The 27,730-nt window shown below is 39.9% G+C and overlaps 1 protein-coding gene across 1 annotated transcript; it reads left to right on the top strand.

Annotated features, from left to right (window-relative positions):
- Positions 1-10,657: 10,657 nt before the first annotated feature.
- On the top strand, positions 10,658-26,005 carry LOC141618195 (mannosyl-oligosaccharide glucosidase GCS1-like). The gene is made up of 22 exons (XM_074435303.1): positions 10,658-11,132; positions 11,210-11,283; positions 11,425-11,676; positions 12,352-12,526; positions 13,051-13,137; positions 13,502-13,570; positions 14,220-14,316; positions 15,296-15,378; positions 17,057-17,164; positions 17,846-17,964; positions 18,063-18,170; positions 18,270-18,343; positions 19,029-19,154; positions 19,260-19,327; positions 20,133-20,279; positions 20,493-20,543; positions 20,802-20,858; positions 23,962-24,108; positions 24,586-24,677; positions 24,813-24,922; positions 25,484-25,547; positions 25,651-26,005. Exons 1-22 carry the CDS (start codon positions 11,055-11,057, stop codon positions 25,811-25,813), a joined length of 2,349 nt encoding a protein of 782 aa, XP_074291404.1. The 5' UTR covers positions 10,658-11,054; the 3' UTR covers positions 25,814-26,005.
- The last annotated feature ends 1,725 nt before the right edge of the window (positions 26,006-27,730 follow it).

Genomic DNA, 27,730 nt, shown 5'->3' with positions numbered 1-27,730 from the left:
ACATCGATTGTAAAATCCACGAAGGCATCTGTGGACATCACATGGGGGCAAGAACACTAGCCCACAAAGCTCTCCGAGTTGGCTACTTCGCCCACCATGCTTCAAGATTCCGGAACGAAGACCAAGAAGTGCACGAATCGTCAAATGCACGCCCGGTGATACACGCTCCCTCCAGGGACCTACAACTGGCCGCTTAGTCCCCTTCCCTTCGCACAATGGGGGATGGACATGCTAGGGCCATTCCCAACGGCCTCCGGGGGAAGGAAGTTCTTAATCGTCGCCGTTGACTACTTCACCAAATGGGTTGAGGCCGTAGCAAGATTTTCGGAAGACCACAAAACGTCGAAAGGTAATCTGGGAAAACGTTATAACCCGCTTCGGATTACCCCAAGTTATGGTATTCGACCACGGCCGCGAGTTTTGGAGCGACCTGATAATGAACTGGTTAGAGGAGCTTGGCATCAAGTTTGCGTATTCCTCCGTCTGCCACCCGCAGAGTAACGGGCAAAGGAGGCGACCAATAAAACCATCCTCAACGGTTTGAAAAAGACGGTTGAAGATCTTAAGGGAAGGTGGGCCGATGAGCTACCCGGCGTCCTGTGGTCCCTTCGAACCACGTAGAAAGAAGCAACGGATACACCCCTTCCATCTAGTCTACGGCTCCGAAGCGGTCTTACCGATCGAAGCGACGGCAGTGCCGACCTTCCGAACGGCCACTTTTGACCCAAATTTGAAAACGAGGAAGGCCTTAGAGCTTCCCTCGACCTGGTCGAAGAAAGCCGAGACACGGCACGCCTCAACTTGGCCGTATATCAGAGCCGGATGAAGAGAGCCTACAACCGAAGAGTCCACAAAAGGGACTTAAAAGTAGGAGACCTAGTCCTAAGGAAGTCGGCCGCCACCAACAAAGGAAATATTCATGGCAAATCGATTTACCAACTCGGGAAGGTCCCTACAAAGTGATCGAAGAAATAAGGCCGGGTACATACCGGGGACAGACATGGGAGGTGTGCCTCTGATGAGCCATTGGAACACCGATAACTTGAGAAAATACTTTGTATAGCGGCGGAGGTGTCCGAACACATTGTGGACACCCCAACGCACGATCATGACAAGCAAATGAATCACCAAAGTTCTCCATCAAAGTGTCATCCCCTCGGCGATTTGCCATTAGACGGAAACTCGAAGGGAAGAAACGCTTCTCGAAGCCGCAACCCCGATTACCTCGGCTAAAACCGAGAGCGACGGGAACACGTCGACATACGCTAAAAAGAACGATACCGGTCAATTGAGACGCCAATCTAGCGGTCAATATGCCTACACACAATTCGCGATTATATCGGCCGCAACCCCGATTACCTCGCCGAACCGAGAGCGACGGGAACACGCTCGATACGCTAAAAAAGAAACGATACTCGTGCAATTGAGACGCCAATCTAGCGGTCAATGTGCCTACACAAGCGATTGCTATCGAGGCCGCAACCCCGATTACCTCGGCCAAAACCGAGAGCGACGGGGAACACGTCGGCCGATACGCTAAAAAGAAACGTATACTCAGGGCAATTGAGACGCCAATCTAGCGGTCAATATGCCTACATTCAGCGATTGCTATCGAAGCCGCAACCCCGATTACCTCGGCCAAAAACCGAGAGCGACGGGAACACGCGGCCGATCGCTAAAAAGAAACGATACTCGGTGCAATTGAGACGCCAATCTAGCGGTCAATATGCCTGCGATTCGCGATTGCTATCGGCCGCAACCCGATTACCTCGGCCAAAACCGAGAGCGACGGGGAACACGTCGGCCGATACGCTAAAAAGAACGTATACTCGGTCACGAATTGAGACGCCAATCTAGCGGTCAATATGCCTACACAGATTCGCGATTGCTATCGAAGCCGCAACCCCGATTACCTCGGCCAAAACCGAGAGCGACGGGGAACACGTCGGCGATCGCTAAAAAGAACGTATACTCAGTGCAATTGAGACGCCAATCTAGCGGTCAATATGCCTACACAGTTGCGATTGCTATCGAAGCCGCAACCCCGATTACCTCGGCCAAAACCGAGAGCGACGGGGAACACGTCGGCCGATACGCTAAAAAGAAAGTATACTCAGTGCAATTGAGACGCCAATCTAGCGGTCAATATGCCTACGATTCGCGATTGCTATCGGCCGAACCCCGATTACCTCGGCCAAAAACCGAGAGCGACGGGGAACACGTCGGCCGATACGCTAAAAAGAAACGTATACTCGGTGCAATTGAGACGCCAATCTAGCGGTCAATATGCCTACACATTGGATTCTATCGGCCGCAACCCCGATTACCTCGGCCAAAACCGAGAGCGACGGGGAACACGTCGGCCGATACGCTAAAAAGAAAGTATACTCAGTGCAATTGAGACGCCAATCTAGCGGTCAATATGCCTACACAGTTGCGATTGCTATCGAAGCCGCAACCCCGATTACCTCGGCCAAAACCGAGAGCGACGGGAACACGCGGCCGATACGCTAAAAAGAAAGTATACTCAGTGCAATTGAGACGCCAATCTAGCGGTCAATATGCCTACACAGTTGCGATTGCTATCGAAGCCGCAACCCCGATTACCTCGGCCAAAACCGAGAGCGACGGGGAACACGTCGGCCGACGCTAAAAAGAAACGATACTCAGGTGCAATTGAGACGCCAATCTAGCGGTCAATATGCCTACACGATTCGCGATTGCTATCGAAGCCGCAACCCCGATTACCTCGGCCAAAACCGAGAGCGACGGGAACACGTCGGCCGATACGCTAAGAAAAACGTATACACAAAGTGCGGTTGAGACGCCAATCTAGCGGTCAACATATCTACACGTTAAGACATACATTCAAATCGCCTACCAATGACACAAGAAGGCAAATAAAGGATCGTAATCGAGTCCCGCCAAGCCGAGGACCAAAAAGATAAAACCTTGTTAAAATGACTGCAAGAAGAGTACAAACGACGGCCGTCCCCATAAGGATTGCCTAAACTCTACCTACCGAGCTTTACAAAAAGCAAGGAAACAAAAAACAAAAGGTACAGGACTTGAAATTGAAGCGCCAAAAAGATGGCAGGGAGAGAAGGCTCAATAATTGGCCCCGAACAGCTAAAGCTATCCGAGATGCCGGGTGAGTCCGTGACGACCGCCCGTCTCCCTATGCTCGATGCTCCCCAAGCAGCCACAAGATCATCGGTGGCGGCCGTTGAAGGTGAGCACCTTCAAGCGACTTCGACCTCTCATCCTCCTTCACTTTCGCATCATAGGCCGCCTTGGCCTCAGCTATCCGAGCCGCCTTCGCCGCCTCGGCCTTCTCCGTAGTCGCGGTCTCCTCGGCCTCGACCATTTCATCCAAAAGAGTATCAAATTTATCCCATGGAAAGGAGCCCTCGGGACGAGTCTTCTTATCGCCTCCCTGTCGCCTCCTCGGCCCGGCCCCGGAACCGAACGCACATTTTAGGAAGGACCTCATCCTGAAGCATCTCAATATCCTTCTCTTTTACGAGCAAGGATAGCCTGCGTGTCCCCGAGCACCTCCGCCGCTTCGGAACCGATCCTCCCACTCGTCCCTCTTGGCAACCACAGCGTCGTAGGCACCTTTATACCTATTTCGCTCCTCCATCATCTTGGCCGTGGCGCCATCGCCTCCTCAACTTTGGCCCTTTCGGCCCTCGCAGCTTCTCGCTTCCTTCCGCACGCCCTTGCAAAGCAAGAAGATCCAACTTAGCCTTCCCGGCTTCCCCCTCGCGGCGAGAGATCAAGCTTGAGCCTTGTAATCAACGGCCCCCGTATCGGCCGTCGCCTTTTCTTGCTCCACGATGAGGGAGGCGGCTTGACGGCTCCATCTCCCCAACCTCCTATATATTTCCTCACCCTCCGCCACGAGTTCGGTGGGGGTAACCTTCCGGGGTGAGGAGTCCACGATGACATTTCGGTCACCCACCTTCTCGCCGCCTTCTCAGCCGTCGTCCCCGCTGCCCGTTCGAGTGAGGACGGCGGCCTCCGACGATGGAACCGCAAAAAAAAACGGAGGGGCATCCATGTCACCGTGCATTGCCACGTCGTAAAGCCTATCGTCGGGAACGCCCAACGAGCCGGCTAAATCCGAACCACAAGTTAAATCCGTGCGTTCGAACCCTCTTAGTGAAGGGTCAGGAAGCGAGCCCCTCCACGGCAACGCGGAAGCGAGACAGTGGATCTTTCCTCTTCTTCGGAGAAGGGGCCTTAGCAACGGTCACCTCTCCCTCAGAAATGTTGATCACCTCCACACGGTCCTTCGCGACCACGGGGGTCGGAGAGGAGTTGCCATCGATGCGCCCGCCGACTTGACGCCGCCTTCTTTGATCTTCTCAAAGACGTTGCCAAGAACCCGTGCTTGAGCCGTCTCCGGATCAATGCCTTTGTCTGTCTTTCCATGACTTCGTTAGAGACGATCGGCGATCGCGTGCTTCAGCCGTAGGATGGCGGATGAGAACCTTTCCGTCCTTATCAAGCCCAAGCCTCTCCAAGTCCTTCTCTGACAGGTCCTGACCAAATCGATCTGCAAAGAACCAAACAAGAGTTATATGAAAGAAGTAATAAAGCTCCAAACAGGAGCATAACAAATAAAGGTGGGCCTCACACCGACCCTACTCACCACGGCCGAGGGCTTATGATGAGGCCGACGCGGCAGAGCATCTCGTCCCGAAGGATAACTGGCGGGGCGCCATCCCTCCTCAAAGATCAAATAGCTACATTGCCCGCTTCTCATCCGCCGTAAGGGGGACAAAAGAAGCGTCCATCTTAACCTTGCTACCCCGGAGACGTACTTCGCATACTCTTCCGGGTCTCACACCGCAAATGAACGGGGCCTGGAAAGACCTCGGAACGGGTAGTCCTCCGCACTGGACGTACACCCATCGCCCCAGCCAATCTTTGCAGGAAGTAAGTTTGTTTACGGAGACATATCCAGTTCGTCTGGACGCTGTACCACCCCCACCTTTCGGAGATCGACGGCCGAAGACTATGAAGTCGGCGGAATAGGTTGACCGTAGGGACCTCCCCTTTAAAAAGGCAGAGCCACACAAAGCCGATTATCGTCCTCATGGCCAACGGATGTAGTTGGGCCACGGCAAGGTTCATAGCTTTGATGATGGCCACAACATGCTCGTTTAAAGGAAACCTGGAGCCCGAACTCCAAATGCTTAAGGTACACGCGATATGGCCCGGGGAGGGCAACAGACCACTCGACCCTCCTCCGGGATAACAATTTTATATCCCTCACCGAAGAAGAAATGATCTCCGAACAGGGTCCCTCCGGAACTACTAGCGAATTTATTCGTCCAAACACGGTCGAGGCCAGTCGTGCAGCCTCGCCATGACTTAATGGGGCTCATCCTCCCACCATCGACGGGAGCCCCATCACCGTGATCAACATCAACATCATCCTCATCCTCCAACTCCCCAGAGGGGCAGGTCATCTACGGGAGAAGGAGGCCTAGGACCCCCTAACCTTAGCGGGATGGCCTCTAAAATCTCCTCCTCGTCAAGACGCGACGGGAACCCCGTGCGGAAGTGCTAGCCGACATCGATGGCGATGACATGTTCACAACAAATTACTAGCAAAGAAAAGAAAAATTCGTTTGTTTACCTTCAAAGGAAAAAGTGCTAGCCGGATCAAAAACTCAAGATTGGAAGAAAAAAGAAGCCCTTGGTTTAGCAAGACGAAAATTTTGAAGAAAATTTGAGGAAATGAAATTAGTGACCAAAATCACGGAAAAAGCGCCCTATTTATAGGGAAAAAGCCCACAACGAAGGGCCAATCGAGCCACGACCCATGAAGCAACAACCAATCAACGAGCAAACACGTGTCGAGCATGCAACCACGGAATGTCAATCGTCGCAACAGCTAAACGTCAATCAATGCAATGATGACCAAGCGTCTTCAACACGCCCGTTCACATCCCTTCAACTATTCATTTTCCTCAACAAATTCCTAGGTGTCTGGTCTCCGCCGCCACACGATCAACCAAGCTAGGAAGCACCGGTAAAAGCAATCAAAATCAACCTAAGACTCTCGGCCTTGGTCACGGCCACCGTCATATTCTTTTCCACATCGAGTGCCCTTTACGCATCCATGTGGAGGGGGGATATGGTATACGGCACGGCCTAGCAAGAGCCGCGCCGATGCACAAGAAGAAGCCGATGCAGAAAATTTCTAAAAATTACTTGTGCAGAATACATGCTCAACGTACATCGGAGCCCATACCACGGCATGACTACGCTGGGGCAAATTGATGGGGCATATTCTCGCACCGCCGACCAAGTCAACACACCGAGCAAGGTCAAAGATATCCACAAAGAAGTCAACGACTTAGATAGCCTAGCCGATGCATCCCATCGGCCGCCACTGGGTCTCGGCGTGACAACCTGCGCCAATGGACACACATCCGCGTACTCATATCCAAGACCCCTCGGCGGCGAGTCAACATTGTCCGCCGGCCTGCCATAGGTCCCTCGGCCGAGGGGTAGATCAGTCTTTCCACCTGCTAGCCACTTGACCACTTGGCCACTACGTGACAAAAGGTGAAAGTCTATAATTACTCCTCAACCTTCATTGAGGAAAGGATCTGACAAATATAACCTAAATACACTATTCATCTGGTAATATCTCCCTTATCTCTCTACAATATATACCTAGCCAAGTTACACAGCTTGATCCTTTAAGTTTATCGACTTGAGCGTCGGAGTGAGTACGCTGGCACACGCCCAAGCCCCGCCGTTCATTGTTGCAGGGAAGGCCGCGAGGGACGATAGAAGCAAGAAGGATTCAACTCAAGACATCATACTACAAGCCACGAGTGGTAACTAATCACTGCTCTGGAATTATACCCGGAACAGAAGGTTTTGTGCGAGACATCTTTGTAAGAACTTCAAATCCGATTATCCTGGAATACTAATGCACCATCTATTTTGGAGAGTAGTCAATGCTACCTCTGAGTTTACATTCAAAAAGCACCGGAGTTGGTGGTCCAACATGGAGGGAGAGGTTGTGCTAGGTGGTTCTTAGACTTGGGAGCTAAAGAACATTGGGCTAAACACATGTTCGATCCAAGAATTTGTAGTGACTAGAACACTTCAAATTTTGTCGAAAGTTTTAATAGCACATTAGGTGTGCATAGATGCTTGCCGGTGTTGAGTTTACTTGAAGGTGAGAAATTTCTTAAAACCTGTTGTAGTTTCTGTTTGATCCAATAGTTTGTCGTTAATTATCTTATTAATACGGTGTAAGAAGAACTGATGGTGAGACATGCCACGAGGCAACATACAAATACTTCTTGGCTAGACGATGGAGTATGTCCTAATATCATGACTATGTTGAGGGTTCTTAGAAAGGATTCAAGGACATGTCACGTTTATAATTCTACCATAGGTGAATATGAGGTACATGATGGGAGAACTCAACTTCATGTTTCATTGAATAAATGGACATGTCCTTGTGGGTTGTGGCAAATAAGTGGAATACCTTGCAAACATGCTATTAGAGCAATTATTTTTGCTAACCGTGATCCGATTGATTATGTTAGTGAGTGGTATTCATTAGGAGATACAAAGCGACCTATGCAATGTCCATTTTACCCAATTCGACAAAGAGCAGTGGCCTACATTTGATGTTCCTGAGTTAGAGCCTCCAAGTTTGAGGAGATCAATAGGAAGACCCTCGAGAAATAGGAGAAGAGAACCAGGGGAGCAAAGGAAGGGGAAGCGATCCATCACAATCAAATGTGGGAAATGCAAGTGCTTTGGGCACAACTCAAAGACGTGTAAAGGCGGTTACACTGCAAGAGAAAAGGGAGAAATGCAAGGCAAGTTTTCCAAACGCAAAGCCAAAATGAGTACGGGATCAAGAGTAAACATGTTTGAGTCGCTAAATGAATTAGAGAGAGTTGTTATGGGAAGCAGTCAAACATCAGAAAATGCAACCCATGTGACATCAACAACTGCAATGCAATGGCCAACAAACAATGGAGCAACAAGCAAAGGAACGAAGAGAAAGACAAGAGAATGATTAGTAATTTGTTTAGTATAAGTTAGTCTCAAGTCGTTTTACGACAATAAGTCGTCATTTTTTATGTGAACTTAAATTAAGTTTTGAAACTGATGTTTTAGAAATATATGTTATGCAAATTGCCGTTAAATTTCTTTTTAATTCATTTTCAAACCTTTATGCTATGTAGCTCATAATCTTCCAAACAATAATGAACATGATTGTGGGATACTGAGATGTATGTACAATGTTTAGAAATTTACAGACTTATGAAGTGTATATACATACCCATTTTGGCTGCCATGTTAGTCTTCTTCTTCATTTTGATAATACAACAAGTCTCTCTTGATGAAGTCATGATGAGATATATCCGTTGTAAAAACTCATGACGGGTAAAAGTAATACCCATAGGGATAGATATGACAAAATAGATTGATACTCCCTAAGTATTTTGCTTTTGTCTTATCTTTCCCATATATGATATCTTTTGGCCGTCAGCAGTTTCGCGACGGATTACACTGTCATAAATGAGAATTTGTGTTGATAATATACCCATTTTCTGGGTTTTTGGTCGTTGGGAGGAAAAGTACAATTTATGTGGGTCAGTCCAAAGACTAATGGGAAAGTAAAAAATCTATATGTTTAGAGTAAATCAAGTAGAAGTACAAGAGAGGAAAAGAAATTAGGGAAAAAGATGCACAGGGCTGGTTTTAAGCACTAGAGTTCTGATCATTTTTTATAGAAAGGAGTTCTGACAAGAGGGTGCACAATCAGCATCCTAGTCATCCTATTTACTAAGCCAACTCATTAATTAACGGACGTAATTGACGTTTTACAGGAATTTGGTCACGGTTCATACTAATTAATAGACTACAAGGGTATAAGTGGTGTTTTTAAAAGGAGAGGGGTACAACTAAGAAAAGTAAAAAACACAGGGGTACAAGTGAGAAAAACTCATTTTTTTTTGCATTAAAGGTCTTTGGTAAAACAACAAAAACATTACAGTATAAAATTGTCACCAGAAAATGAAATAATAGATGTTAAACACGACAAATTTAAAGATCAAATGGGCGGGGACACATGTTTATTCTAATGGGTCATTACATTTTTGTGTACGAATAATTTTTTGTTGCTACCATAAATTTGTAAAGTAAATTGTTATTGTGAAGTGTTGCAGGACTAAAAGCTAAAACAATATATATTGTAGTTACAAAACTTTATATATGCCCGTCAGGCCGTGCAATTTTGTAAAGGTTTTAATTTGTTTTAGGGTTAATTGATGAGAATAATCCAAACTATTACCCATCTTCTGAAAATAATCCCAACTAAGATTTATCCTATAATAAACTCAACTTTTGATGTTATATTCTCAAACTAGTCTAGACGACTGGCTACCTGTTTAACAGGTTATTTCTTTTTCACTTTGACCTAACATATAATTAACATATCTCCTTCTCTAGAATCATTCGCCATTCACCCTTCACTAACCCAACCGCCACTCCGCCGCCAGATCTCAACACCAAACTCTCGTCACGGGCGACCACCTCCTCACCATCATAGTCGGCGGCCGCCGGAGACTTCCTCTACACCTCTCAAGCCAGAACCACTACACCCCCTATATTAACATTATCACCAAACTCCACCAATTGAACCGTCACAACAACCGACTCCGTGTCGGAATCGAACTAACCACTAACTATTCAACCACCAAAATGAACTGCAATTGCAACGATTTGGGGAGCTTTGGGAACTTGTTCATTATTTAAATCAAAAGTACCATGTAAAGAATTTGGGGTTAGGCACAAGCTCACTTAAACTTCATTTGCATTTGCGGAGATTCACTTTTTTTCCAATCAAGCAGATGCTATCATAGTATGAGATGTCTACTAAGCATGTAAGAAAAATAGTCCATGTTCTTTTTAACCGGTGATTATTGGTTTTGTACCATAAATCGAATGAGTATTGCCTCAAATAACTATGCAGTATGTTGCAAAATTTCACAAAATAATCGCAATGGCCAGCAAAGGCGTCTACATTAACAAACCAAGCTCATCAATTCGATACTTCATGCTCAAATATTAACAAAAAAATTGGGTATTTCAGGAGAATTTTTAGGATTTGGGAATTGATTTTTCTGGGTTGATTTGGTTGTGATTTTGAAAGGTTTGAGATTGGTTCAAAATTGTTATGTCATTAAAGGGTGTTATTGGTTTGAGATTGAGATTTCAGGGAAGGTTTGACATAATGGTGATTGATGATGTGAAGGTTTGTCATTGAAGGGGAAGATGTTAGGTGTAGAGTAGGTGGTGGTGGTCCGGAGAGGGGGTGACATCTCTAGGAATGTTACGGTGGTGGTGATATCTCTCTATGAGTGTTATGGTGGTGATCCGTTGAGGGGATGATGGTGGTGGAAGTAAAGAGGAATGAGAAGAGAATGCTGGCAGTAATGGTGTATAAGAGAGGATGATTTACAATAACAATAATGTCTTTGCCACATAAGCGCCACTTCATGCCACATCATTTACACATAAGCATTAACCTGAAACAACAGGTTGACTATAGGTAAATAATTGGATGAGTCTATTTTGAGAATAAGGTATTCAATGTTGGGTTTATTTTGAGTTAAAATGTAGTTGAGATTATTTTGAGAAGGAGGGCAATAGTTTGGATTATTCTTATCAAATAACCCTTTGTTTTAGTAAACTAAAACAAAAGCGAAGTCAGCTTAAAATATTACTCCAATGGTGTCCGGTCTTACGTACTGAAATATATTAGTCAATGAAGTCCCATTGTTTGTTCATGCTTCTCATCCATGGCGCTCTTCACCCCATTTTTCTTCTCCTTTTCTCCCAATTTACCCTAACTGAAGAAATTCTTCATTTCTCATACCCACGAAGATCATCATCAAAATCACAAGAAATCAAATACAAGTTTTAGTTGATTCTCATTTCCGCCATTTTTTTTTGTCTTCCTAACATCTTCATACTTGATCTACAATTATTTCGCCATGAATTCCGACGACGCAAGTTCGAAACCCAGGGTTATCTCTCCTTTTCCTTCTCCTAAACTCACGGACCTTCCTCAGGTTTATTTCCATCATCTCTACCTCACTTTTGTAAATTACCTTGTTTTTTTTTTCAATGATTTTTGTGATGATTTCAGTTTCAAGGGGATCACAAAGAGAGCCTATATTGGGGAACGTATCGTCCACATGTTTATCTTGGTATTCGCGCTAGGTGATTCACTGCTCTAATTTTTGTTTTTCTTTTGTTCTGATGGAAACTTGAAAGTTAAGGCATTTACTACTATGTTTACGAGTTAAGCTTGTGTTGCATTTGAATGTATGCGAATCGATAACAAGTGAATGTTTCTGGTAGGACACCGAAATCGCTGATTGCTGGATTGATGTGGATTGGTGTGAAAGATGGGCAGTATCATATGCGACACGTCTGCCAAGATTCTGATGACCTTGCCACTTATGGCTGGACTGATCATAATGGACGAGATTACGCACGACAGCGTATTGTCGACAATGAGCTAACCTTGGAGACTAGTTTTGTGAAATCAAAGGTGGAGGGTGCTGGTTACGGAGGTGACTGGGCTGTCCGCATTGATGTACAGAATGACAAGTAATTGTCTTTACTTTTACTTTTCCTTTTGTTTGGCTTAATGGTAGCTTGGCTTGAAGGTTTCATTTCTGTGTAACATAATCAAAGTTTGTTATTTTTGCTCTGTAAGTAGTTCTGGTTGGTATGCAAAACTTGAGTTGAGATAGAAATGCAATTGATTAATTATTTCATCCACTGAGATGACATTAATTTGTTTGTTTTATTTAAAATCTTGATCTGATGTGTAAAAATTGAAATGTTTGGTGACTTGGATCTAACTTTTTGTTATTTGTTCTAAATTTTAGTAACTATTCTGCATATGTGCAAGATCAGAATCCTAGGCTAATTGACGTATATTTCGGTCACCCCCTCAGATGACTAGTTGGTAAGACATGCATCACGATAGTATAGGAATTGAGTTGAAAAGAATTCTATGTCAGATGATAATGTATTCCAGCCTTTGTTAATTGTCATAGAAGAAAAATGCTTGCTCCTGTTGCATCCAGGCATATATTTGTCCATCTCCTCTAATTAATTTGTTGCATAAGTCTATTGATGAGTATCATGCATATTCTTCAATCCATTTGTTGCTTGTGCGAGTTTTAGACATGTAATGGCCTGCCAATCCTTTAAAATCTATGAGTTTGCAGCTTTCGTTTTTCTCCTGCAATTTTCATTTTTATCATTGGTTCACAGGTTAAGCCAAGATGTGGATGTCTTGGAAACTGGTCATCTGTTCTTTTATGTGGCTGATGAAGATGAAAATAATATCAGTTTGAGTAGGCATTGTTTGGGTGTTCGTGGAAGTTCTCTATTGGCTTCAGGGTCAAGAGGGGATGTTGGAGGTTGGCAATTGCATTTAAAATCCTCAGTATGCTACCAGACGGGCAAACATCTGATTTGCTTTTCTTCCTTTCCTTTCCTACTCTGCTGATTTCAGCCACATAATTTCTCCTTTCTGTTTGTACCTTTATTTTCTTTATTATATTTTTTTTATCTTTTCCTTTTTGGTCATCTTCATTTCATATATGCATTGTGCAACCATTTAACTGAAGCAAAGAATTTGTTGATGCTTTCTGTTGAAACATGCTGACAACTTCTAAAAGTAAAGTGTCTTCTTACTAATTGCATGGTGATAAACTTCTCTCGCCGGTCCATGACCATTATGACCAGGTTGTTCTATAGAACTGACTGTACAAGGGTTTGGCATAATATGGACATCAATAATCAGTGTGCTTCTTGAAATAATTGGTTGTAATCATTTTTAGTTGTTTATTTATGTGGGTGTATTGTCTTAAAGTTATTCCCTACTTCTCTTGGACATTGCTGCTCCTGAAATAAATGAACAAACACAGAATACTGTTCTGTTTACTTCCACATTATTTTCCTTTTCAGAACGACGTGGAAGTTCAGTATTCTGGTCTCAAGACATCAGATTTCCACAAATTGTCTAACCTTGTTCAAGTTAATCTCGCAGATAAGGTAGTTTTCTTCTTTTAATTTAAATAAATCATAATTGATGGGAAATTGCTTCAAGGATCTGTACCAGTAGACTTGTTTACCATAAAGGCTATACAATTGATAGAATAAATCTCTTTTCAACATGATGCTGGCGCTATGCGCTAATTTGTTTGGATTCAATAAATGGCTAAAGAGGTAAGAGCACGTGCTCTTAGGTAAGCCACTGGGTTTTGAATTTCAAAAGTATACTCCTTAATCGTACATGCTTGCAACTCGCCTATAAGATTCATTTTGCTTCAGCCTGAGACAAGATGGCTTCAGTATGGTCCTTATCTGCTCTTAGATGACTATAATTGATGTCATTGCTGCCTCTGTTTCATGGCAGATTAAAAACCTTGGCCGTCTAGAGCTTCCGGACACTTCTGGCCACTCCTACAATGTCGCTGTCTTTCAGGTAATTATTGCTGTGCAACACACTAAGATATATATCCTCATCACTTGCCTACTTATTGTGACAGGGCTTGTAAGGTTGTTGTTGGTAATTTAAGTGTAATTACCGGTTCATTTTAGCGTATTTGGGTTTGGTTCGTAGATGGGTAAGTCCGTTATAATATAATGTAAGTTCGGGTAGTACGGAGTGTACACTTGCATAATTATTTACGAATTTACGGTATAATTTTCGTTTGAACGACTATGACAAAGGGGTTCCTGGGCAACGCCCTCGAAAAACTTTGGCGCAAATTTAATTACCCAACAGTAATTAAATATGACGGAAATTTATGAAGAGTCGCAACTCTTGAGAAACAAGGGAAAGTTCCCTGTTACCCTCTTTCACTTCTATATAAATAGAAGTGAGATTAGAAGATAAAGATACAAGAAACCATAATCTTCTATTGCATCATAAAGAACGACATAACATCCTACAACAAAATACTTCTATATTACGTCTCCGATTATACCTAGGCACTGTTGAGGGTCGAATTATTCTATTAGGAAAGCGGAGTCGATTCGGTGCGGTGTTATTATTGTCAGTTCCAGTTCGTGAAAATCAATTTCCTAACAGTTGTCACTTTCATGATCTTTACTAATTGAAAGTTCTACAGATCTCTGCTACGTTTCCTTTCGGAGCAGACTTTATTTTTGTCTCAGGTACTGACTTGAATAGTTCGAGAGTGGAAGAACGAATTAGTGCATTGTCAGGTGGGTTCCTTTTGTATTTTGTGATCTGATTATCTCCAGCAAGCTACTTTCTGAAAGTACTGCGGTCATATATTGTTATATGCTCATATATCTGCTAGGTAATTTCTATCGTGCTCTGTGACATGCGACAAGAGAGAAAAAAATGTGAATTTCACTCGTCCTTATCTTCTTTGGCCTTTGCAATAGACAAATGATCTCAGGGTTATTTGGTTGAATGGTTGATATTAAATAACATTGGAACTGTAAATCCCTGAAAAATAAAATTCAGTTTGATGGTCGTAGTTTTTTGCTAATTGAAAGTGTGACAATCTGTACATTTTTGTTTTTAAAATGGATATTATTTTGTTTGCCATAAACACAACGTACTTCGCAAATTCAAGATTTTGAAGTTGAAAAAAGGTTATGTATTTTGTTGACTATTTTGAGTTGTGTGTTTTATGGGATTTGAACTCAGTGGGGGCGGGCGGGTAATGGTATAAGGGAAACTCAAAAAGTTCAAAAATTTTAACAAAAAACTTTGAAATTCTTAATCTCTAGCGGGAGCGAGGGCCCCTGCTATCCCTCCCCAATCCCCTAGCTCCACCACTTGCATAGTTTTGTGTTGGTTAACATTCGCAATGGTGTGGTTGCTCATATTTTATCTTTTCTTTTCTTATTCGTCCACCTCATTTTCCACTAATTTTTCCATATACCCTCCCCAATTTATAACCGCATTTATGCAACAATGGGGTTCCTCAACAATATAAATTTACACACAAAAATATGGGAACCTCCCCAAAAGACATCATTTGCCCTTACTTTTCATTTGGGAACCTCCCCTAAAAATGGAGGAGCCCCATATATTGGGGAGATATGTGCATTGATGGGGTTCCCATTTGATGAAAGAGGAGGCATATGGGAAGTAAAAAGTGCCCTTTGCGGATGCTCAGAAGTCAGAACGACTGTATATTTTAACAAGCTGATGTAACAAATCATGCAGGTGAATCCCTGACCAAGAAGCTAAGGGAAAAGAAGTATGAGTTTGAGGACAAATTTCAAACATGTTTCAACTTGTCTGAGAAGGTATCAGTTTTGGGATAAAACTCAACTTGGAGAAGAATATCGTCCTTAAGTTCCCTTTGTTGGGACTATGTTCCTATTTTTGTTTCTAATTGGTCAGGGGATCTTTTCCCATAGAAAATCATACGTACTTCATGGGGAGTTAGCCGCACCCACGAATGATATAATACCGCGGTAGCTTTAGCTTTACTCATGGCAGTGGCCTAACCAAAAAAAAAGGATTAGTTTATTTTTGGTAAATATATTCGATCAATCAACTCCAACTCTTCAACCCATTAACATTTTAGAAGAATTCAGAAAATCTCTATCACTTAGTTCCGACTTATTGGAAATAGATTCGTGGATGAATTGGTAGTTCTCTTCTTATTCCTCTAGTGGTTCCTATGCCTGTCATGTTCCTCGAATTATTTACAAGTGGGACTCTAGCTCTTGTTTTTGAAACTTAGCCACAGATTGTATAGGCGAATCCATGGAGGATTGTCAATTTGTCATTGATTCGTCTTGGAAGAATCAGTCTTTCTTTTATTTAGATCCAATCATGTCTGGCTCAAGAACCTCTATAATAGATAAAAAGTCGAGAATTGTAAAAAAAAATGGCTGGTTTACGTAGAGCGTTTGCACCTGATATGTGGTATCTAGTGCTTGTAGAATTCATTTATTTAAGTGTTTCAAAAAATAATGTTTTGGTTGCTTATTGAAACATTGCCTGTAGTTGGCAGCTCTCCCTGTTTGGGTTCAAATTGCGTTTAATAGTAATGTTGCCTATCTGGAGACAAATATATTTTCTGTAGCTTTAGTAACCGTCACCTGTTGGTATATGAGATTTAGACCACCTCACTTGGGGCCTAGGTAGCATGTCAAAACATTGAAATCCAGTTTGCAATTTCATTGAAGGTTAGTTGATAGAGCACACCTTTTCCATATCACGTTTTTTCAAAACGCGTACCTTGCATAAATTTCCTTCAGAACTCATATGAGCATTTTCTTCAAACCTCCTACCAAATGTCAATTTAGGCAATTAAAAAGCCTTTTTTTTTTTTTTTTTAATGAAAATCAATCCTGGATGATTATCATTTTTGCCAAAACCTGATTTCTAGTAGGGGGTAAGACCAATCGTGATTTATATTTGTTGAAAATTGACTTTTACTTTTGCATAATTAGCTTTTGGTAGGAGGTTTGAAGGAAATGTTCATATAAGTTTGGACTTGTGTTTGTGCAGCTCTGAGTCTAGTTAAGACTATCTTCTATATCATATAGATACGGACTAACAAAGACCAGCCAGTGCCCGTGTAAATTTGAAAGTATTGAATATGCTAGAACAATTTCTCTGGTACGGCTTTGAGCGCTTACTGATAAACATGGTAAAAGGTGCCCTGTTAAAAGGATCGAGAACATGTAAATTCAACTTGGTTTTCTAAGATGAACCCTGGAATCCTGAATACTTACCAATCGCTGTCTTGAATCTCTAGCCATTTAGGATGGTCAAATACGTTGTAGTCTTGACACTCAAGGTCTGCTATATGTCACTATGAAATAGATAAAAGGTTGTCATTGATAGTTGTCTGAAACTATACATAATTATCTACGAATCTGTTTTCCTGTGATGTGCTATGCGGAATTATGTAGGGGCTTTGCTGATGTGTTTTCCTGTTGGTCATCATCGCCTCTTATATCTATTCAGGTTGATGCCGACTCTGTTGTTGTTGGTAAGGCTGCTGTTTCAAATTTGCTTGGTGGCATTGGCTACTTCTATGGCCAGTCAAAAATATCTGTGTCGAGTAAATCTGATGTAAGTATCTGGGTAACTTTTTTCATTCTTTACGTTGGAATATTGTGTAGAAGTTAGCGAGAACTACTAGTAAATTCAACCTGACGGCGAACTGAATGTCTATAAAAAGGGATCTTTCGGATTCGCATCAACTTCATTTTGTCAGCTTGAAGAACGACTACTGTCATTCCTTCCATGTTATCATTTATCAAAATTTTGTGCAGTTTGACTAAAGTTTGTCTGTGCATGTTTGCATATTTGTTTAGCTACTGTAAGGATGTGCATCTTATAATCATCTGTCTTTTTTTTCTTATTATCAAATTCTTAAATCATTTTTTCCATATTTCCAATGGAGCCAAAGACTCATCACTCTTTGGTTTTGGATTTTGATGGAATAAATGAAAATGGCTCACTAAAGTGATTGCGCTTCTTTCTCTTGTGAAGTAGCGGTCCTTCAATGCAGTTCTCGACGCAATTTTCATCTTGGGTAATTACTCATTCGGAAACAGCCTCTTTGTGTTGCTAACACAAGGGCAAGGCTGCGTACACCCGACCCTTCCTTACCCCGCAATTTGCGGGAGCCATTGAGGCACTGCTGCTGCTGCTGTAGTATGCCTACTCTCAGACTATCAGTTATTACCGTTCATGTCAGGTTTTTTTTAATGATATTATTAGTTTTAAATTTGGTTCCTTTTGATGCAGATAAAAAGTGATGAATTTCTGTTATACTGGCCTGCAGAGCTGTACACTGCTGTTCCTTGTCGCCCGATATTCCCTAGGGGCTTCTTGTGGGATGAAGGTTTTCATCAACTTTTGATCTGGTGGGGTACATATTTCAGTTGCCTCTTAATCTGCACTATATTATGCTTATGAGTACTGACTAACTGTCTAGTATCTGCCATTATTGCGTTTGGTTTAGGCGCTGGGATATTCGTATTTGCTTGGATATCATTGGTCACTGGTTAGATCTAATAAATATTGAAGGTTGGATTCCACGTGAACAAATTCTTGGTGCTGAAGCGTTAAGGTAATTATTACGGAGTACAGGTTTGTCAACGTGAAAGTGTTCTGCAACCATGTTATTAACTATCAGAAATTTTAATATTGGTACTTGTACATCCTGCAGTAAAATTCCTGAAGAATATGTTTCCCAGTATCCATCAGACGGCAATCCTCCAACATTGTTTTTGGTTTTACATGGTACAAATGTTTTAGTAATAGTTAAATTGGAACTGAAAATTCTTTTATAGTAATAGAAATGTACTGCGTTTGGATGCTATATCAGAAGTGTCCTATCTGTCTAAGTATCAAGTATGTATGATGTGTTACTTCGAGAGAGGTATCATCATTTTAGCTATCGGTAATGAACCATAATATGTGCCAAAAGAAATTAGGGTGAATGTTTGGTGAGAGAAGGAGATCAGTAGTGGTGGATGTTGGGTAAGAGAAGATGAGTAGTGGTGCATTCTGGCTGGTAGTGGCAGTGGTAAACTGGTGATGAGTGGCTGGTGGGTTAATTTTTTGTGGACATGGTATGAATGGTGTGATGTTTGATGTTGGATGAGAGTGTAAGGGTGAGGGTAATGTAGCCATTTAGTGTATAATGTATTCCTCAAATCTCAAAAGTTGGAACGTTTCAAGAGAGAGAGTTTATAGTCTTTATATTACATGTATGATTTTTTGAGAAGTATCGTCCTTTTGGCTATTGGTAATGAACGATAATATGTGCCAAAAGAAATCAGTGAACTAGAGTTTCGCTCCCTTGATTAGCTGTAATCTGAATACATTATTTGATAATACCCTGTCGGATTTGTCCCAAAAATATTATGATGTAGAAACCATTTGTTGTATACAATCTCATTCAGCTTACTGACACTTCTTCCAGATCTGGTCTCTGGAGTGAAGACAGGCCAATTTACTGCAGCTGAAAGCAGTGAGATTTCATCCTTCTTGGATTGTGCATTGATTCGCCTCGATGCATGGTTTAAATGGTTCAATACGTCGCAATCAGGTGTGTGTTTTTGCTCACTTCTATGTATGTATCAATGATTATTGCATTGTGTAGGATTTATCTCTTCTCAATCCAAATGTACGTAAGAATACTCTTTGTTTGCAGGAAAACTACCCACCAGCTACTTTTGGCATGGTAGAGATAATGTTACCATTCGGGAATTGAATCCACAAGTATGACCTGACTTTTCTACTTTTCCAGTTATCGTTTATTCATTTATGCAGCTCATTGTACTTCAGAATCTGACTGATGTTCTCATGATAACTGGTTATTTACTTGACATCTGGTGGAGCTGTTCTGTACCTGGAGCTTCTAGCTGTGCCCATTAGAATCGCAGCCTTACACATTAACTTTGATGTGTTTTAATTTTTGCTTGGCTGAATGTTTGTCGGTTATAGAAAAATTAACTACCTTAGTTGTTTCTCGTAGGAAACACTGAACCACTGCATAGATCTTGTCGAGATAGTTTGAAAAAATTGCTACATTCACAATTCCGAGCATAGAGTTATGTTCCATTAAATTCTTCGGTAAAAAATCTTAAATATGGAGTTCCCTTAAGATCAATGGGAAAATGAAATCTATGAATCACTCAATTTGTCAATTGTTTTCCCTCTGGCTAGCATGTTGTGTAGAGTTACTGTAGAACATGACAAACATTCTACCAAGGAAAAAGGATTTTAATAACCATGATATGAATGAAAATACGGACGTGCAGTTCATTGGGGATTGAGCATATTCAGCAACTAGCCCTCTTTGGTTATTATCTTGGAATGTTTTTTTAATGACTTTGCTTATGAAGGTTGGACTTTGCGATTTTGGCCTATTATTCTAAATGAGACAAAGTTGGTAAAGCGGACGAAGTAACTGATTCCAAACCTGTCATACCTCGGCACAATTTGTTGTCATCTATGGAAATTCCGTCTATGCACACTTTTTTTTCAATGACCAATAAAGTCGGTGTATTTTGGAACCTTGCAGTCACTGTCATCTGGATTAGATGATTATCCACGTGCTTCCCACCCCAGTGAAGATGAACGACACGTGGACCTTAGATGTTGGATGCTTCTTGCTGCAGATTGCTTGCATACAATTGTCGAACTCTCCGAGAATCATGGACTAGGAAAGGTATGAAGTAAAATTGATTGTGATTTTCAGATTTAGTCTGTTTGATCAGTCAATGAAGTATTTACCCGAAATAGCTTCTCTGTGATATAATCATATCGTATATCTGTCACCGCTGAAAAACCGTATTTGTAGAGGAGATTCTTCAGATGTAATTTTTGTATATGGGCCTTGTTATCTGTTTGTTCACTGAGGCTTATGAATGGCTTTTTACAGGATTATGGTTTGATGGCTCAGCAGTTGTCAGATTTTGAAATCCTCAACAAGGTTGGTAATCTTAGCATTTCGTTGTCAGTTTTGGGTTGAAGACTTGAAGGAGTAAAATTGGGGAGGGGTCCTCAGCAACTAGAGTTATTTACAAGACTTATCCTCAGTATGCTTGATAGGCAGGCAACTATTGGAAAGGTCCTCTAGTATAAGCCATCAGTTCTATGATTAAAATTTTATCGCTACCCTGTTGTAGGAGAACTTATATCAAATGACCTTGTTAGCTGGATATATCTTTTCATTTTGTCTTCTCTACAGATGCATTTTGATGAGGATCATGGAGCATATTTTGATTTTGGAAACCACACTGAAAAGGTTTGCATTTTCCATTACTCCTTAGTAAACTGGACATGATAATAAATTCCAGCTCCTAACCCTTCCCTGACTTTTTGTCACTCTTTTCATCTAGTTTCTGCTTTATGGTAGAATGCCCTTATAATTACTGGCTAGACTTGTCGCGAGTCTCCAAATTAGTATTTTTATCCACTACAAACTCAAACTAATAGTAAGGGTAAGTAGGGGTCGAACCCACAAGGAAGGTGTAAATGTTAATCAAATGTGTGTAGAAATTATCTCTAGTGTAACCAATTGGGGGGTGTTTAAATTTGTTTCTAATTCTACTAAAGTAAGATGCAATAATTTGGTATTGAAAATAATAATAAAACGAATCTTGGAACAAACGATTTCCACCAACAAACTAAAGATTGATCATTGACTCAATTACTCTACATTGTCATTGAATACTTTGTTATTGAAATCATGAATTTCTATTCTTACTTATGTTTAGCTATTCACTACGGACGCGTACGTAAATAGCCCTTACGAATATGACAACCTAATCCAAACGTCTAAGTTTAATCATAACGTAGAATAAATCAATGAGAAATAACAAAGATGAATGAACGCATTCAAAAGCGGGATACGATTTGATTCATACAAGTATTATCTTTCTATAAATCAACAACGATGAATCGGCATACAAATTGATGAAATATCGTTACTACAAAATATCTAGGTAAATGAACAATCGGATTCGATTACCCAAACTAGCAATTGTTTCTTAATTAAACAACTAGGTGATCAAACTAGAAGTAAATTAACAACCAAACAATTAAACAAAACAATACTTGATATCCAAATGACAAAATAAAGATTAGAGTCTTACAATCAAAATAGCTTGAAGGTTTCAATCTCTTGTCCCAAGAATTGGGAGATTAGCCCTCCATGAATAATTAAAATTTACAATTTCTATTGGAAAAGAAAACTAAGAAGATGAAGATGCAATGTATTCTTCCTAATGTTTAAGATAATCCTCAATGCTAAAACTGATTACTAATTATAGCCCATAAAATTCTAAATTAATGTCATGAAGTAAATGTAATAACTAAAGAAGGAATCCAAAGAGGCGTTGCAATTTGAGTGGTCTCGTGCTCCGCCGTGTGGTGCAGCCCTAGCCGCGTGATACGGCCAACTGATATTCGTGGACTGATCAGCCGCACTGTGCGGCTACCTGCTACTTCGTGTTTGACTCCTTGGTTTGACTCTGATACTTTGGGCCTTAACTTGTCTTCAAACCACAAGGTTGTAACACTTCTTAGCCCACTATTTGGCATGTGTTTGCTACACATAATTTGCTCTCGCATGAGTATGTCTTCGCCTCATTTCTCATTCCCTATTTACTAAAAGAATAGGTGATCTCTCAATTTTCCTTCCAAAAAGCATCTTCTTAAATAAGGAAGCTAAGTATAATTAAGTGTAAATAAAGAAACTAATATATTTGATTTCATTAAATTATTGTCTTTTCATTAAAATTAATCTTTTCATCAAATTATATTATTTTCACTAAATTATAAATTATAATATCTTAATTAAAATATAAATAAAATTTATATAAAATTATAAATTGCTAAATCTTTTATTGATGCTATTATTTGAGAATGAATTGACCCATATACTTTACGTATAAGACAAAATTTTAAATCGCTATTATTACTTTCGTGACAAAAAAAAATATTAAGAGAATTTAAAAATTGAAATCCTTAGCTTTGTGGTATAAAAAAAATATTTTTTTTATAATAATATTTCAGCACATTACTCAATTCTCTTGATTAATTGTGAGTTACAACCTTTTTTCTCAAAGCAAAATACTATGACGAGAAATATGAAAAAATTAATGAGATACTACTATATAAGTAATTTATTAAAAATAAAAGAAACTCTAAATACCGTGCATTTATTGCACGGGGTCTAAACTAGTTTCTTATTAATTCGATAATTATAATATCACTTTTTGCCAATAAAAATAAATAAATTAAAAGAGATGGCTTGAATTCTTATTTTTGGTTTCCTAGTTTCTTTTTCCTCTCTTAATCGCTACTACTACCACAAACTTTCCCTTGTTCATGGGTTGCTCTTCGCCTCATTTCCTATTTATTTATTACTAATTCGATAATTATAATTTAGTTTGTTTCATGATGGGTTAATTTTAACCTAGGTAGCATGGACACTCCTCTTAACAAGTCCCGTGTCCGACACTGACACTCGTCGGACACTCGTCTAAACGTGTCGGACGCCTATAAAGTCGTGTCTAACTTTCTTCGTTTATTTGGGCCCGTGTCCGACGCGTGTCCTTAGTATTTGAACACCATTTGGGGTGAATGATGGTCTTTAGACGAGAAATGAGCTGTCGAAAAAGACTGATTAGAAAATGGTTTTGGGTGGGAAAGGAAAATGAGTTATAGTGAAGGCCAAGTTTTACCATCACTTTTTTAAATTTCATATTAAATACTTTTACAAAAAAAATCGAACGTTTATAGTTATAAAATATACTCTCTCCATACCACACAAATGGTAACGTGGTAAAAAATGGAGTTTTTAAGAAAAGAGGGTAAAAGAAGGGGTAAAGAGGGAAGAAAATAGGTGGGGTATGTAATTGTGGGTTTAATTGTGAGTTGGTAGGTGGGGTATGTAGTGGCATTTTATGTAAATATCAAATGGATATAAGGATAATTTGGTAATGTTGTGGGCCAAATAAGGAATGTTACCATTGGTGTGGTACGACCGTATTACTATTAAGCAAGTGTTACCATTGGTCTGGTACGGAGGGAGTATATTTTATTAAATTTAAGTAACGTGTCCCGTGTCCTAAGTTTTATGAGATGCCGTGTCACGTGTCCGTGTCATGTCCGTGTACATTTTGGTGCTACCTAGATTTTAACTACCCTTGGGTTTCACATTGAAAATATGTAGTGTAGGTACCAATGAAAGGACATGTTCCGTGACAGAAATTAAAAGTAGAAGATTAGAAGCTCACTAAGCTAAGACCAATACAAAACAGTAACCACGTGAAGGCATTAAGTAAGTCTCAGTATGTACATAATTCATATGCATGATGTTCATATTGCCAATCTTTATGTAGGTTCGGTTACACAAACGATTGATTGTGAATGGAAATTATGCTAGTCAAGAGATGGTACGGGAGGTTCTGGAAATGCCAACACTGCAGTTTGTGCCTCATGTTGGTTATGTCAGCCTCTTTCCATTTATGGGAAAACTTATTCCACCTGTAAGTTAATCGTCTTCTTTGTTGCTCTGAAATTAGAGGGTTAGGTGCTCACGGGTTAATTTGTCATGAGATTAGATGCGTCAAAATTTCAGTTTTGCTAGCTCTGCTTTCACGAACTATGACTTAAAAAATTCAGCGCCTCAGTTTCTTTTTCTTTGAGACCCATGATTGATAGGAAACGTAGGCTCCTATGTTTAGAAATATGTGTTGTTTCCTTCTGTCAGATGATATCCCCAAAAACACTTTGAACGATACCCTTTCATTAACACGAGTCTCATTGTCTCGTGTATGCCAATATGCCATTGGTACAACATGAGAGGCCAGATAGTGATTACCTCTCCTTACGACATCCAATGGAAGATGTTTTTATTGTAAAGATACCACTAGCCCACCTATGATTACGCTATGCATTCCGAGATCTTTTACTATATTCTCTTATATTCTTTAACTTTGCCAATACTTAATGCTCTGTTACAGGAATCAGGGATCTTAGAACAACAACTTGACCTAATTTCTGACAAGAGCATACTGTGGACTGATTATGGGATTCCCTCCCTTGCTAAAACAAGGTTCAGTATACTCTCCAGCATGACCTATTTCTTTGCTGGTGCTAGAGAATTTAAATATTTTCCTGCCTGTTTAATAGTTCTCCTGTAAAGTAGCGGCGATTCAGATCTTCATTTCATATAATTTGTTTTCTCCAGCTCAATATACATGAAACACAACACAGAGCATGATGCACCCTATTGGAGAGGAACAATTTGGATGAACATGAATTATATGATTCTCTCCGCTCTCAAATACTACTCCGAAGGTACACTGTACACGTTATTTCATATATTAATCCTATAGAAATACTTCACTTTGGTGCCTTGAAGATTGAGCTGATTCCAGTTTAGTACGGTTTCACAAATTCTACTTTAAATGTCATGAGCTTTGAACGCACTTTGGCGAAAGGACAATAGAACCTTAGTGCAGGGGGTGGATCCGGTCTCAGGCTGTATGGGATTCAGCCCAAGATTTTTCCGACAAAAAAAATTATACATTACAGTGTATTTTACATTTCTACAGTTCCTTTGACATTGTTAATTAGGTTTCTTTACTTCTTACACAATTTGGACATTTTGGCTGATATTTATCCAAATTATCGTACGAGATTATTTGATGATAAGTCTACTAATCCATATAACTGGTAACTATTTGTATTATATTACTGGAAGTTCTTTTACGGAGTCAATAAGTAAATAAGTGGATCGTATTAAATTGAATGAGTCGATCTTATATTATTTGAGGTCAGACTGTCTCATAAGAGACTAAATAAGTGCTCATGGGCGTAATATTTGTGATGTACTGATATGCCTTTAACCTTTTGCAGCGGATGGGCCGTATAAACCGAGAGCTAGAGCTATATACAATGACTTGAGAACCAACCTAATACGGTACTGTATTGACTACTGCCACCAATCTAGCAGGATGTGTGTGCTAGGTTGCCTAGTTTATCTCCTAATGTTTCATTTAATTTAATTATTTTTCAATTGGCAGAAACGTTGTTGAGAACTATCACACAACAGGTTATATATGGGAACAGTATGATCAGAACACAGGGAAAGGTAAAGGCGCACACCCATTCACTGGTTGGTCATCACTTATCGTACTCATCATGGCGGAAAGTTACAGCAATGGTTGGAGCATTTCAAACTTGTGATCATGCAACGATTAAACAACATTGGTTGGATGGCATTTATGCAATGCTTGTTGAATATCCTAAGTTTGCTCAAAATTTTCAGAAAAAACCCGAGTTTGAATTATCTGTAAATAGTCCATAAGTTTTGAGGTATCTTCTCAAAATGAGCCCAAAATAAAAAGAAAAAAAATAAAGCTTTTCCATTTAATGTTATTTTTTTCTTAAATTTATTAGTCTTTAAATTCCCTCATAAATAGCGTCGAGCGTACTCGAGTCTTCTGCTTGACGAATTTCCCTGAAAAAGTTTTGTCTAGCTCGAAAAGTCTTCTCGGGCTCAGGATCAAATGGAATGTGCTCGAATTATCGAGACATGGGCCAAAAGACAAACTATTAAAGAATATCACCGTCTCCCCGGTAACAGCGCCGAAATTTGACACGCTATTGCACATCTATAAAAGATAACCCTACGCTATCTAACTAATGTAGTTAGGGAAGTCGGGATCAAATCGATAGGGAGAGTATTTGTAATCTATTTGTTAGTAATGAAGTTCGTCTCGGTAACACAAGTGGGGTTGTTTTGTTTGAATTACTAAACTAACGTAATTAAATAAATAAACAAAAATGTAAAGATTATAGGCGAGGGATTAGGATTGTGGTTGCCCATGAATTAGTACGGATCAAAGGTAGGATCATAGATCAGTTGTAATTACCGGTTTAAAGGCAGTGACAGTCCTCTCGGATCGTTGATTGCTCTAAAATCCTTCTAACGGGCTCTTGCTACTTATTAGAGTACTCTAATGTTTACAACCGGTCTAATCTTCACCAGGTTTTCGATCTTGGGTCGGGATTTACCTAATTCAAATAATCAATCGATTTAAGTTGGAATTTACTAATTCAAATAATCAATTAACGCCTTTAACCAATTACTCGGGCTACTTTTATTTACCATTTAAATTTTATTTTCTATGAAATATGTTTCGCTAAATTTAGTTAACATATACATTTACAATTTATATTTTGAAATTATGATGAAATGTAAAATTAATCAACAAATTATGTGACACGTTCACTACTCCCGCTGTTAATATTATTACTTTTACTACATCCTCTGTTAATATTATTATGTTCACTACTTTTTCGGTTACCGTTGTTTGTTTAACTACCCCTGTTATTTTTACGGTTAACCAGTTAGTTTTGTCAAACTCATATATTTAAATAAATTAATATTTTCTTAAAATCGAATTGTTAGTTAATTTTTCATACTTTCCCCGTTGTTCGTACTGTTACTTTCATTACATGTTTTGTGATTACTATAGTACAATTACTTTCACTTCTCCCGCCGTCATAATTTTTTCTTTCACTACTCCCGCATTTATTATTGTTAATTTCACTACTCCCATTACTTCTAGTACGACTTTCACTCTGGTTGCTATTATTGTTGGTTTTATTTCACATGGGTGGTTACTATCATATCATAATAGTTGATTATCTAATTGTATTAGAGTTATATATTTAAATAAATCTGAAATATTAGATTAGAATATTATTTAAGAGCAATTATTATTATTTACTAATTAAATTACAAATCTAATGATTATGGAATATTATATTTTTTGGAAATCTAGATTAATTTATTTACCTTTTAATAGTTTCCAATATATATATATATATATATATATATATATATATATATATATATATATATATATATTAATATTATATTTGTGTGTATGTTAAATAATTATATCTTTATACTAATTAATACCATAAGTAGGGTATGTTATTTTAAGGAAAATCACCATATTATAATGTTCTCTAAATTTATACTTCAACCAAAACTATATAATATTGAGTTATTTAATGAGATTAATCCAACCTATGTCTCACCTTCTCAAATTACCCCAACCTATATTTTATCTCATATTAATCTCATCTTTT

This window comes from Silene latifolia, chromosome X (genome assembly GCF_048544455.1).
Source record: "Silene latifolia isolate original U9 population chromosome X, ASM4854445v1, whole genome shotgun sequence".
Taxonomy (NCBI): domain Eukaryota; kingdom Viridiplantae; phylum Streptophyta; class Magnoliopsida; order Caryophyllales; family Caryophyllaceae; genus Silene; species Silene latifolia.
Note: the sequence above shows the minus strand (reverse complement) of the source record. Positions and strands in the feature narration are given on the sequence as shown.

What these genes read in the sequence shown, in the direction of transcription:
- LOC141618195 (XM_074435303.1), top strand. Translation starts at nt 11,055, where the DNA reads ATGAATTCCGACGACGCAAGTTCGAAACCCAGGGTTATCTCTCCTTTT. An exon ending in TATCTTGGTATTCGCGCTAG is followed by an intron (nt 11,284 to 11,424) that starts GTGATTCACTGC and finishes TGTTTCTGGTAG; the next exon opens with GACACCGAAATCGCTGATTG. An exon ending in GTTCAATACGTCGCAATCAG is followed by an intron (nt 19,155 to 19,259) that starts GTGTGTGTTTTT and finishes CTTTGTTTGCAG; the next exon opens with GAAAACTACCCACCAGCTAC.